At 39.9% G+C, this 14,769-nt stretch overlaps 1 protein-coding gene across 8 annotated transcripts in view; it reads left to right on the forward strand.

Moving 5' to 3' along the window:
• The window catches only part of FNDC3B (fibronectin type III domain containing 3B), a 386,791-nt gene that overhangs the window by 263,000 nt on the left and 109,022 nt on the right, over positions 1-14,769 (forward strand). For all 8 annotated transcript variants that reach the window (XM_055083800.1, XM_055083804.1, XM_055083816.1 and 5 more), the window contains 2 exons: positions 7,001-7,152; positions 11,834-11,893. In XM_055083800.1, coding sequence (XP_054939775.1) covers positions 7,001-7,152; positions 11,834-11,893 — 212 coding nt within the window. The remainder of the gene's footprint in view (positions 1-7,000; positions 7,153-11,833; positions 11,894-14,769) is intronic.

Genomic DNA, 14,769 nt, shown 5'->3' on the forward strand with positions numbered 1-14,769 from the left:
CCCTGATTTCTGTCCCATCAACTGGGATACTCCCCACGGTATTTGGTACCGCTGGTACTACATGTGGTACTACAGCTTCACTGTGCTCTGCATGTATTTAATACATTGTACTCCATTTACTTGTGTTTGTGTCTTTCCCGGTAATCTGTGAGTTCCTCTAGAATAGGTTCGTGTCTGTGTCCTCTTGGTATCTTCAGTGCCATTCTTAGACATGTGGAATTTGTTTTACTAGCAGGGTATCCAGGAAGACGAATAAGTGGGTGGTTGAGTGTGCCTGATAGATCAGTGCTGTGGAGAGAGGGCAACAAGATATACCTGGGGAGAGCACATGCATCGGAGTGACCATTGGCGTCGTAGGAGTGGATGATAGCTTTGGGGATGGGGTAGAGCATAGGGAGAGCTTAGAGAAGGCTTGAGGACGGAATCATGAAACAGGCTTACATTTATAGTGCAGCAGAAAGAAGAAACCCATGAGGGACACACACAAGTCATAGCGTGAGAAGGCAGAGCAACAGGTTAGTTGACTATCCTGGATGTAGTCAGACAACTTCATCGTCTGGTCTCTGTCCCGTGTACACACACACGGTGTTTTTCTTGAGTTATACCTGATCATTTCTTTACTGCAGAAGTGATAAAGTCTGCTTCTGAGGATCATGTGGCTCTGGAAAGATAAAAGCAATATTTATATGTATTGGTCCTTTCCTCCTGATTCAGCATTTATTAAGTGCTTAACGCTTTACAGGTTTTAGAGCAGGGTAGACAGGGTTTTGTGTAAATAGTCATGATGTTAGGTGTAATATAGTCAGATTGTCATCTGAGAGGTCAGAAAGTCCAAAATGAGTCTCACTTGGCTAAAATCAAGGTATCGGCTGGGCTACATTCCTTTATGGAGGCTCTGGGGGCAAATCTGTTTTCTCGCCCTTTCCAGCTTTCTAGAGGCTGCCTGCATTCCTTGGCCCACGACCCCTTCCATTCTCGGATCTCCTTCTCTGACTTCCCTGCCTCCCTCTTTTACTTACAAAGACCTGTTACTCACACTTGTTACTACGTCAGGCCCACCCGGATAATCCAGGGTAGTCCGTGCTTCACAAGATCCTTCACTTAATCACATCTGCAGAGTCTCTTTTTACCTTGTAGGTTCCAGGGCTTAGGATGTGGACATCTTGGGGGTTGGTCATTGTTCTGCCCACCCTACCAACCCCTGGTCCCCACAAAAACCTTCTCTGCTGGGTGACAGTCCACCCATCCTTCCCAGCCCTGTTAGCTCGTCACACTATTATTCTCCCTTCTTTCCTCTCCTCCCCTCTCTGCCTGAAACTCTTACTCGTGGTTGTGCCTTATTTATCTTTGTGCTCCTAGTACCTAGCACTGTCCTTGGCACGCTGTGAACCCTTAACATGTATTTGGTAAATAAATGTGTGGCAGCCTGCAGTGGCTGTAGCGAGGTTCTGCCAGGTGAGACAGATCCCTGACGGCTGGCCAGCATCACGCGAGGCTCAGCCAGCCTGGTGGGATGTGGGCACGGCTGGGAGCCAGAGTGTGAGGCAGCAGCGTGCAGAGGAGGGTCCTGTGAGTTGGAGCCCAGCGTGGCCATTAACTGGCTCTGTGACCCTGAGCCGCAGTTTCCTTACCTTTGAAAGGTCGGATAATAAATACCATGTGGGACTATCTGAAAAGTAAATTGTATGCTATTTATAGAGTCCTTGGAATGGAGTATTTTCCTAGAGTTTTTAGCATATCATTAGGCAAAAGTGAAACTCCCTGCTATACTCTGAAATGGGAAGGAGGTGCTGTTCACCTTCTAGGAAAAGCAACAGCTGCAGAAAGTTCGGCACACAGTTGTCTCAAGGATTGCTGTTCTAAATTTTTTTTTCTTTCAACGGCATCTGGTAACACCTCCAAATAAAACACATATATTTTTCTTCAAGGTTTTACGGATGGTTTGTTTTAGGTGTTAGAAACATTACTGAGGACTTGTAGATTCCAGTCATCTTTCTAGAACTTTGGGCACCCTGAATTAAGCAAGTCATTTACTCTTCAGAAACCCAGATACTATAAATATCCAAATACTTAGCCATTAAATAAAACAGGGTACAAATATACAAGGTCTTTGTCCCGAGACTGTAACAATTAGGTGCCTTGGGGACTGTGCTCATACAGCCCCTGCTGTACCAGAGAACTAAGCTGATATGATCCTAAGTGGTTTACGGATTAACCTGTGCTAGTACCAGCCAGCTCCAACCTAATGTGGTTTAATCTGCTCTGATGGTGGTGCTAGATGAAGTCTCCCACATACTGGGCTGTTTATTTTCAGGATGTAAATAAATGTAACTTGGAATTGTGGTTCTGCATTGTTTCTATCCACTAATGTTCAGCTTGTAGAAACAATTGATTTGTTGGTTCCAGAAGTGAGTAAACTGACCTAAGAAGAACAACCGTCCCTGCAAGAAGCAGTCCCTTGAAACATAAACAGCAGTAGATCTGGAAACAGATTTGAGGTTCTTAGCACTAAAGGAATTATAGTAACAGATGATTCTGAAATTCCTAGATTTGAGCATCCATTTCTTTGAATAATGATCTCTTTGACCTTTTCCTTTTAAATTTTCCTTTATGTTATTATTTTTCATGATGGTACTTTAGAAGTGAAGCCAATATTTCTATGGTAATATTTTCTTAACATACTCCCTAAATTGGATCAGCAGACCTCCCACATAGTTAAATCCAAAGGCAGACCAAATTTAGAAGCTACTAACTTACATAGAAATATTTTTGAACACGAGAGTAACAATTTAGTAACTTTATGAGAGTAAATGGTGTTTTTGATCCACATAATGAATATCATTTGCATATAAGATAGTCTGAAAATTAAGACAGTAAAATTTCACAGAATAGTATTAAAATACTGGGATGAACAGGAGAGAAAGGGGAAAGGAGAAAGGGAGCTAAGGATTACATACGAAATAGGTACAAGATAATGCAGGCTTATCATTTGCAAAAATGTGTATGCATATATATATGCTTTTAACTAGCAGCTGTTCTCAAGTTCAAATCTATATTTAATCAATACATAGACAAAAATGACTTCTAATCAGTGTGTAATCATTTAGAAGTAGATGGTTTTATGAGTCCTTCAAAGATACTTCAAAGCAGTTTAAGTAATTTCTCTGCAGACTTAACACTAGTAACCTTCACAGCAGACTCTTATATCACTAGTGCTGAAACAAATGTCACGTTGGATCTTGTCCAATAACTTTGTAACTAAAAATCACCACTTTTATCACCATTACAAAGGAGATTGAATTCTGTTTATGGTAGAATCATTAAGCATCAGCAAGTCAGTTAGTTTTATGGCTTCTAAACTTCCTTTTTTGGATCACAGCCATGACAATCATTGTGATGATCAGGTTAGCCGTGCCCCATTTCAGTTCAGCGGTCACCGCTGGTGAGAAAGTTTCACCAGAGAGAGAGAGAGAGAGAGTGAATGAATGAAGGTGAAGCTTGTATACGAATGCTGTCGCTCTGAAGTAAGCTTGAACCCAGCCTAGTTCCCAGAGTTCTGAATCTCTCATTAAAGTTATCACCTCCCTGGATGCTTGGAGTAAAGGCATCTACTGCTGAGGATTCCCCTTTACATTACACTCTCTTGAAAGGCACCGTGTAATTTCCTGGCATCAACCTTGGAGTGGAAGTGAGTTCCAAGTTCTAACAGAGACAAAGCATTCTTTCTCTCAGGATTCCAGTGCCTGAAGAAAGGAAACCTGAGGCCCAGGAGTCAGTGAGAGGGAAGGAGGGGGGAGCAAAGGAGGGAACGGGTCTCTCAACTCTGGTAGTAATCTAGGTGGCAGGCTGCTCAGATCCAGGAAAGAATTCCCAGAAGCCGCCGTCCTTTGAAAATGATGCTGAGTTCTCCAAGTGCACTGCTGATGGGAAGGATGCACTTGCACAGAGGTCTGTGTTCAGATGACAGTTGGCCTTCCTAAGGCTTGCTCAGGGAACCTCGGGGAAAGGTGAGCGTTATTTTAGTTGATGCTTCAGGTGTTGTACATTACTGTTGAGTTAAGTAATAATTTAACCAAGTCCTAAAGGAAAGACAGTAAATTCTTTTTTTTTGGCTTGATTTACGTATATCATAAAATGATTATCACAACAGGTTCAGCTAACATCCGTCATCTCATATAGATGCAATATAAAGAAAGAAAAAAAAGAAAAAATTGTCTTCTTGTGATAAGAACTCTTAGGAGTAAATTCTTAATAGCTGATGAAAAAAGTAGAGTTTAAAAGGATGTGACTTTATGGATACCTGTTCAGTATCTAAAGTGCTAGCATTTGACTGAGATATTTTGAGACGTGGTGTTATTTCACACCACCATTCATAGAATCAATGTTACTACACACTGTGCTCTTGGAATTGGGCCACTTATCACCTCAGTTGAATGTTCCTCTGTACCTAATCAGCATCTTTTTAAATTATAAACTGAACTCTTCATAGCAAAATATCTTGTTTTAAGTTAAAAATCAAATATAATATCCAGTATCTCAAGATTACTCATTAATGGTGTGTGAAGGAATTCAGCAAATACAATGGTGTATGTGGTAGAAATGCTGCCTTAAAATCTGATCAGGGGAACAACACGCAGATAACCAGGTAAAGCAGAGTGTAATGAAATGAGTGTCACATATAGGTGCCTGCACAATGTGTTTGGAGCACAAAGAAAACAGTTGCTGATCCTGAGCCAGGGAGTCAGGCAGCACCGTACAGAAACTTTTCCTGAATTGGCCTCAAGCTGCCATGGGCCCCTCTGTGCTCAGTGTATCTGCCGTGAGGCCCCTCACGCATCTCTTCATCAGGCAGAGGTCATATCTTAATCATCTTTGTGTCCACAGCCCCTCACAAGTTAAGGTATGATGATTAAATGAATAAGCAAAGGCAGCATTTGAACTGGGTCTAAAGGAAGTTTGTCAAAGGCAGGAAAGTGGGAAAGTCCAGAGCTAAGTCTCAGGGGTGTGAGAGGGGACGGCACGCTGAAGGGGGGTCACAGCTGTCACAGGAGGAGTAGGCAGAAGAGTTGCTGCTAGTCTGGAGCCATAGCAAGAAGGGTCGAGTTCAATTCTGTAACAGCGTCTCCCCAGATTTTTTTGTTTTTTTTTTTTGCGGTACGCGGGCCTCTCACCGTTGTGGCCTCTCCCGTTGCGGAGCACAGGCTCCGGACACGCAGGCCCAGCAGCCATGGCTCACGGGCCTAGCCGCTCCGCGGCATATGGGATCTTCCCGGACCAGGGCATGAACCTGTGTCCCCTGCATCGACAGGCGGATTCTAAACCACTGCGCCACCAGGGAAGCCTCCCAGGTTTTTTTAAAGATGTGTAATGCTGGTCTGCCATCCACTGTGTTACCTGTATCAGAAACTCAGACTGTCTTATTCCCTGTGATTTTTATTTTTCATTCAACATTTACTAAGCAGCCAGTACTCACAGTTGAATATGACTTAGGCCTTCTCCTTAGGGAGTCCCATTGTCCAGTGGGGAAGGTAGGCAAATGCTATTAACATGATTAGCAATGAGTAGAGAGTTAGCAGCAAGGTGCTGTGGAACAGAGAGATGATAGGATATTTCAGGGAAGGCTACTTGGGGGTAGTGAGGCCAGCCTAGGGTCTTGAAGGATGAGTAGGAGTTTGACTACATAATTGGCTAAATATATAATGGTGCTGTATCTATATGGAACAGAAATGATATGGAGGGATCTCTGCTCAAAATGGAATGCATGATAGACTGAAAAGGGAAACTCAGTATTCATTTCCATATTTATTATTCATGCTTTTAAATTATCTTACATTTTAATACCCTTTATTTAGTTCAGATAGTGACAAAAATAGAAGAAAAAAAGATAGAGACTTAGTAGTTTAGACATCTCCATCCACAGCCTACTCTAATCTACAGCTATAAAGTCTTGTATGAACATTAAGCTTTAATGTATGTTTTAACTCTCATTTTGTTTTAATGTTATCCAGACCAATATCTAGGGAGCAACAAAATAAACTTTAGAAAATTAGAACATTAAAATGAATTGACAGATTTATTTTAAAGAATTAGACTGTGCATTAGATTAGTTTTTTCCAGAAACAGACTCTGAAACAAAGATTGGAAGGCAAATGGTGTAAGTGGGGAGATGCCCCAGGAAGCACGGTTAGAGTAGAGATGTGAGATTGCAGAGGAGAAGCCAGTGCAGGGTCTGTTAATGAGCAGGTTACAGCTGCGGGCAGCTGGGGCTCAGTCCTGCCTAGGATTCCTGGGAGATAGTGTTAAGAACGTGCTTCAGAAGCCCTAAATAAGAGGGAAAAGTTGGGGCGTTGAGAGTCCCAGACTCCTTTGTTCAAATGAAGCCTTGATCGGAGGCTAAAGCAGAAGATAAAAGCAGAAGCCTGGAGAGGTGAAACATCTCCACACATATTTCTGCCACCTGTCAGCCTGGGCCATGGTTCCATTTCCACCACCCCCCGCCCGTACTGGGTTTTCCTGGGAACCTGCAGGGCTTCGAGGAGCGTGGTTTGAAAGGTCTTGGCTTTGCAGGAGAATTTGACATCAAGCAAAGCTTGGAGGCCGCTGGAAAGTGCCTGTGGATGTGGGTTCCTTCCACATAATATGATGGCCATCATGGAGATTATTGAAATATCATGTTCAACTTTTTACCTTTAGAAAACTTCTCAAACATGACATTATTTTTACTTTCTGGAGGACCAAGTGTGAATTGCATCAGATTTGGACATAAGTTTGCATAATAAGGACAGATGTTTTAGGAGCTATAGTTTGGACATCAGGACTTTGACAAAAGAATGCCATATAGGATGGGTGGGGGTTTTTTTTGGTAATTAAAATAAATTTTGTAAATTAAAATAAATTAATTTTTCTTGAGTTAAATCTGAGCCATTTTAATGCTACTACTAATAATCACAAAATGTTCTGGGGAGAAGTATAGTGTCTGATTCATGTTTTTCTTCCTCAGGTTTCTAATATTCAGGCAAGAACAGTTGTGTTGTCGTGGGCTCCCCCTGTTGGACTTTCGTGTGGACCCCACAGTGGTCTTTCCTTCCCCTACAGCTATGAGGTTGCTCTGTCAGACAAAGGACGAGATGGAAAATACAAGATAATTTACAGGTAACGTATATTTCCCTGTGTTTTTCTCAGCTGCGAAACTGAAATTGGTGTTACTAAGGAGAATGAGAAACAAAGGAAAAATTTAATGGCTTTGCAAATTTTCCTTTAAATAGTTCTTTTTAAGAAGTAGTGATAATTGTAATGTCAAGAGTTAACTTTGTCCAGAGTAATTGCTAATCAGAAATGACTTTTATGCAGCTATTTGGTGTTGGTCAAATATGTCACTTGGTTATGTTAGCTGCCAGTGTAGTACTAAAGAAAATTTTCCATTAATGTTGTCAGAGCAAAAAGTGAGCATGCCTTTTAGTTTTTACATATATCATGCACTTCTATGATCACCTCTTTTTAGGCCCAAACCTTGTGCTAGTCTTGTTTTTCAAAATTCTACAGTGTGGTTTCCATTTCACCCTCCTTCTTATCCTCTACAGTAGTTTTCCAGTCTGCAGTAAAGCTTTTCTTTCGGAGGCTATCTTAAATCGTCAAAAGTTTAGCACACCGAATAAGGGATTATCCCTTTTCACTTTATGGACTCCCAGATATTAACCATTTAAAGTGATTTATAGCTGTGTTCTACATGTGATAAAAAATTTTTAGGGTCAAATCTTTTCTCTTTTGTAATTGCTGGCACTGCTCAGATTTGCAGAGTAGGAAATCAGAGGCCATCTTGTTCTAACTACTTGTTTGACCTCTCTGTGACTGGCCCTGGGAAGTACTGCCCAAGTCCAGCGTAACATGGTTGCACAAAGCCCACCTCTTCCTCTGCCAGAGAAGCTGCTTTTCTCTTCTGTTTCCCTGCTGCAGACCTTGCCTCTCCCTAGCCCCATTCCTAATTCTTAACTTGCTCCAGGGGCTTGTCTTTTTCTGGACAAAGAAAAGGGGGAAAGAGAGAGACAGAGGGGAAGCCCCTGAGTCACTCTCCTGTTGCCGCCCCGTAGGGCTCTGTCCTCTCTTCCTGGACTCCTACAGGAGTCTCCTCAGGCTCCTCCAGCATCCACTCTTGCTCTCCTCCCATCCAGCCTCCACGCTGCAAAAACAGAAGTCAGGCCAAGTCACCCCTCTGTGAGAACACTGCAGTGCTTTTTCACTGTACTTAGAATGTAGTCCTAACCCCTTGCTCTGGCTCACAGCCATTGCGTTCTATTTTGAAAGGTCAGAATTGGTGTGACCTTAGCAAAATATAGAGGACCATTTCCCCCAGCCCACCAAGAAACAGTTAGATTCTATCAATGCATGATGGTCATTGGTGGCAGGAGCTAGAGTCCCAAGTGCCCGGTGAGGCAGGCAGGTAACATAAGTGAGAAAGTACGAAGCTTGGGAATGAGGTGAATGGGAACACTCCTGTCTTCATCAGGAAAGGAGCAGCTGCCAGTCACATAAAGTAGGTTGTTGCATAGGGAATGTAGGCCTAGATTTGCTGATTCCTTGGAATTTTTTTAAAGGAAATGCTAAAAATCTGAATTATTATGTAAACCTTCCTAATGTTAAACTAATTCAGCAAATTCAAAAAACTTCAAAGATAAAGTGCAAGTCAAACCACAGAACTTCATGCAGGGTGTGGACATTGGCCTCCAGTTTGCAACTTTAAAAAAGTATTTTTATTTGAACAATTTCAAACATAAAAAATGTTGCAAAAATAAAGAGATCAAGGAATATGTGCATATCCTTTACCCAGATTCACATATTATTAACTTTTTACCCTATTTGCTTTACTATTTGATTTTCTCTGTTGCCTTTTCTCTCCTCTTAATCTGTATTTTTTCCTATTAGTTTTATACCTCATGGTCCTTTACTGCTAAATACTGAAGTGTGTTTCCTAAGATATTTTCTTAAATAGCTACAATGCCATTACTTCATGACTTTACATCAATACCATACTTTTATCCAATCTATCGTCCACATTCCAGTTTTGTCAGTTGATTAAATAATGTCTGCGGGAGCATTTTTCTTCCCCTTGTAGGACAAAATCCATTCTAGGGTCAGATACAGCAGTTAGTTGTCATGTCTCTGTAGCCTTCTTTAATTTGGAACACTTCCACAGTATTTCATTGTCCTTTATGACACTGACTTTTTTTTTTTTCCTATCTTCTGCTTTAATAGTGAAAACTGACATGTATACATACTTTTTCAAAAACAAAAGTGTTAAATATCAGTAGCAGGTCAATAAGTTTAAAATTTTTAAAAAATTATGGCTAAATTTCAAACATACAGAAACAAAGAAAATACTACAATGAACCCCCAGATAACCATCACTCAGATTTAACAATTATCAAGATTTTGCCACATTTGCATCATATCCCCTTTATTACTATTATTGTTGTTGTTATTGTAGCGTTTGGTAGCAACTCACAAATAACACATCAGTTACTCCTACACAGTTCAATATGGATCAACATAGATATTTTTTTACGTAACTGCAATGTCATTAACATCTAGGAAAACTGACAATAATACCTGGCATCATTTAATACCTTGGTCATATTCAAATTTTCCCAATTGTCTCAAAAATGTGTTTTAGTATTGATTTCTTCTTTTGGGAATCCAAATGAAGTTTACTCATTGCATGGGATTGTTAGGTCTCATAAATCTATTTAAATCTAGAATAGTCTCCCTTTCATCTTTTTTTTTTTTTTTTGGAAATGGAATAGCTACTTTATTTATATTTATATTTATATATATATATATATATATATATATATTTTTTTTTTTTTTTTTTTTTTTTTTTTTTTTTTTCACAGGCTCCGGACGCGCAGGCTCAGCGGCCATGGCTCACGGGCCCAGCCGCTCCGCGGCATGTGGGATCTTCCCGGACCAGGGCACGAACCCGTGTCCCCTGCATCGGCAGGCGGACTCCCAACCACTGCGCCACCAGGGAAGCCCGCTACTTTATATTTTAAAATTTAATTAAAAAAAATTTTTACTGACATATGGTTGGCATACAATATAGTTTTCAGGTATATCTCCCACCCTTTTAAAAATTCTTGATCAGTTGCAAAAAGTGAATCACTTTTTTCACCAATCTGAATTTGTGGTATCCTTTAACTTAATCTTCCTCCCCCATATTTCTTATAAATGGATAATTAGTTCTGGAACTTGATCAGATGCAGATTTAACATTTGTGGGAGGCTTTCATCAAGGTAGTTCTATGTACTTCCTCTTCCAGCACATTGGGAAGCAACAATGTTTGGTGGCCTCACTGTGATTAAATCGTTTGGGAATTATCCAGTGCTTTTTAAAAAAATCTTATTTATTTATTTGAAATATAGTTGACATACAGTATTAGTTTCAGGTATGCTACATAATGATTCAAAATTTTTATAGATTACACTCCATTTAAAGTTATTATAGGCCTTCCCTGGTGGCACACTAGTTAAGAATCCGCCTGCCAATGCAGGGGACAAGGGTTTGAACCCTGGTCCGGGAAGATCCCACATGCCGCAGAGCAGCTAAGCCCGTGTGCCACAGCTACTGAGCCTGCTCTCTAGAGCCCGCATGCCACAACTACTGAAGCCCGCGAGCCTAGGGCCGATGCTCCTCAACAAGAGAAGCCACCGCAGTGAGAAGCCCGCGCGCCGCAATGAAGAGTAGCCCCCACTCGTCGCAACTAGAGGAAGCCCGCGTGCAGCAACGAAGACCCAACGCAGTCAAAAATTAATTAATTAATTAATTTAAAAATATAAATAAAGTTATTATAAAATATTGGCTGTATTCCCTGTGCTGTGCATTACATCCTTGTAGCTTATTTACTTTATACATAGTAGTTTGTACTTCTCAATCCCCTACCCATATCTTGCCCCTCCCCACTTCGCTCTCCCCACTGGTACCCACTAGTTTGTTCTCTATATCTGTGAGACTGTTTCTGTTTTGTTATATTGATTTGTCTGTTTTATTTTTTAGATACCACATATAAGTGATAGCATACAGTGTTTGTCTTTGTCTGACTTATTTCACTAAGCGTAATACCCTCCAGGTCCATCTGTGTTGTTACACACGGCAGAATTTCAATCTTTTTTGTGGCTGGGTAGATACTGACATTTGTGAAGAACACAGTTATGCCCACACACACCCCTCTCACCTTTAAAAATTTTTTTAATGGGAACATTACTTATTTTCTGGAATGTTGGTGGTTTCCTCATGATTAAGTCAAGGTTCTGTTGCAGCTTCTGATCAAATAAATGGTTTTACTTTGTGTAAGAGAGCTATTTATTGGCATGCATCTGTAAGAGAGCTGTTTATTAGTATTGATATGTGAGGGAAGTAGATTGAGGTTTCTTGAAGAGAGTTGAGAAGTTGAAGCTATTGGGGTTCTTGCCAGGACAAGTCAGTTGACAGCTGGTGCTGTTATTTACACTTACGTTTATCTAGGTGTCTTTCTGTTCAGCTTGCTTCCTTATTTACTTATTTTTATGCAGTCATTTTGAAGAAGTGGTAAGATATTTTGGAATTTTATTCATAAGTTAACCTTGCCATTTTCCAGATCCAGAATGACACCATTTCAAGGAATCTCATTTGCTAGTCCAGAAAAATGATAATACCAAGCAGGAGAGTTTATTTCTGACTTAAGGTGGAAGTAGCAATAATAGTTCTTGAATCACTGTTGGTACCTGACTATGAGACCCAAATCCAAAACCTGTTTTATTTTTGAAACTGGTATCATTGACTAAGAAATGATTTTTCTTTGCAGCGGAGAAGAATTAGAATGTAACCTGAAAGATCTTAGACCAGCAACCGATTATCATGTGAGGTGAGTATTGGGGAATTCAGGTTGCTAAAATAAATAATATGCTCCTTTTTAAAAGTGTTTGGTTAACAGCACTTGCCTAACTAAAAGTGTCAGTACCTTTGCTCATCGGTCATTCCTTGATGTCCTACACTTGAGAGCATAGAGATTGGGAGTCCACAGAAGTGCTTCTGGTAATAGAAAAGTAGATGATACCCTGAACAGAATTTTAAAATTACTTTTGCGAAGTAATTTTTATTTTACGTAGTCTTCTAAGATCCGTTGGAATGCGTGGTTTAATATATAATATTTTTTTCTATAAAGCAATCATTTTTTACCATAGGTATATCAGTTATTATAGACCTTCCATGTAAACTATATGTTCAGCCAATATGACTAAATAAAATCCTTCCCATGTTTCAAGTTTGGACCTAAAAGGCAATACGTTTTGAAATAAGTAATGCAAATATCAAAATTATCTCTAGCAAGAGCTAATGCAGTTTTTTAAAAGAACTCACATAGTTTGCTACCGAGTCTGAACTCTCTACCGTGACTTCTCTGGAAGGCAGGGCTAGCTGATCTCAGGGAGAGACCCGGCCAACCACAGACCTGCGAGGACGAAAGTACCATCTAAATGTTTACACAGTTCATCTGATTACTCAAAGATACAGCCATACATCCATCTGCAAACAGGCAGATTTTTTAATCTGAATGTGATCCATAATATCGTTTAAATTTTCATTTTAATTTAAACTTTCATTTTATTTAATTTTTAATTTGATCAGAAATTCTCATTTTATCTAATAGGGTGAGCAACAACAAATTCTCCTTTCTTCAATTATCTATGTGTATATCAAGATTATGTAATAAAATTGCAAGCATCAAGCACACACCCTTTATTACACTTTCCAAAGGTTAATTCACACCACACATTCCCTTTGTGGTGGAGTAGAGGCAGGGTAGCCTAGCAGGAAGAGCATATGTTCATTATTAGGAAGCTTGAGGTCTAGTCTGGTTCTGCCCATCAATTGACTTTTAACTTTGGTCAATCACAGAGAATCCATGCCACAATTTTCTCGGTAACAAAAGTAAGGAAAGTTAGGGGTGTGTTCAGATTATAATATCTTATTAGCTGCACAAGTGTTTATGTTTAAAGCAGTACATAAAAGAGCAAGGTTTTTACATTCAGTCATAAAGTGTATATCTGCTTAGCTATTGTTTTGTTTAGATGAACTCTATTGCAACCATCTTTTCCTATTTGAATCAAAACTTTTGGATTTTGAGTGAATTAGCTTTAGCCCAAACATATTGAACTTTTCACACCGTCTGTACAAACAAAAAGATTTGTATAACTTGTGAAGCTGAGATGGTAATAGTTTAACCATTCTTTGAAATGGTCGATTTAACAACAAACCAGAAAATGTAACACCATATAGAGAGTCCTGTAAATGTTCTCCATTAGACATTGTTAACATGTGTTTCCTTTTTTCTCTTTTAATGTTCATTGTCATTGCTTTACTAAAGGTTTACTTTATTAATTTTCTGCTCATCAGTGAGTTAATAACTTTTAAAAAAATTTTAAATGTCACAGTCTGACCTTTATTTACTGTCCTATCTGTTGTGTTGCCCTTTGTATCTTTTTAATGCCTCTTACAAAGGGTAAACTTGAGAATACTTGCTCATTAATTCTTTTTATGTATCTTATGAACACCTTAAACTTCTGGGCAGATAAAAGGAATAATTAATGAATTCCCCAAAAGACATAGGAGCATGAGGTAGTTACCATCTAGAGGCCTTGGATCCAAGACTTCCTCCTAGCACATCAGGGATCCCACCTTTGTGACATATTTGACACTTGGGTGACACCACACATAAACAGCCTAAGGCACCACCAGCTGTTATTTGATCTAGTGCTCTGCCGACCAGAGAGATGGAAAATTCTCCGTCTCTTTGATCCTGATCTCTTTACTTTTTTAATACAGCAGGTTCTCATTAGTTATCTATTTTATACACATCAGTGTATACATGTCAATCCCAATCTCCCAATTCATACCACCACCACCCCGCCACTTTCCCCCCTTGGTGTCCATACGTTTGTTCTCTACATCTGTGTCTATTTCTGCCTTGCACACCTGTTCATCTGTACCATTTTTCTAGATTCCACATATATGAATTAATATATTTGTTTTTCTCTTTCTGACTTACTTCACTCTGTATGACAGTCTCTAGGTCCATCCACGTCTCTACAAATGACCCAATTTTGTTCCTTTTTATGGCTGAGTAATATTCCATTGTATATATGCACCACATCTTCTTTATCCATTCGTCTGTTGATGGGCATTTAGGTTGCTTCCATGACCTGGCTATTGTAAACAGTGCTGCAGTGAACATCGGGGTGCATGTGTCTTTTTGTTTTTTGTTTATTCCACATCTTTATTGGAGTATAAATGCTTTACAATGTTGTGTTAGTTTCTACTGTACAACAAAGTGAATCAGCTATATGTATACATACATCCCCATACCCCCTCCCTCTTGCGTCTCCCTCCCCCCACCCTCCCTCTCCCACCCCTCTAGGTCGTCACAAAGCACCAAGCTGATCTCCCTTTGCTATGCAGCTGCTTCCCACTAGCCATCCATTTTACATTTGGTAGTGTATATATGTCAGTGCTACTCTCTCACTTCATCCAAGCTTCCCCTTCACCCCCATGCCCTCAACTCCGTTCTCCATGTCTGTGTCTTTATTACTGCCCTGCCACTAGGTTTATCAGTACCACTTTTTAAAATGCCATATATATATGCATTAGCCAACGGTATTTGTTTTTCTCTTTCTGACTTCACTCTGTATGATAGATTCTAGGTCCATCCACCTGACTACAAATAACTCAATTTCGTTCCTTTTT

This window comes from Physeter macrocephalus, chromosome 1, assembly GCF_002837175.3.
Source record: "Physeter macrocephalus isolate SW-GA chromosome 1, ASM283717v5, whole genome shotgun sequence".
NCBI lineage: Eukaryota > Metazoa > Chordata > Mammalia > Artiodactyla > Physeteridae > Physeter > Physeter macrocephalus.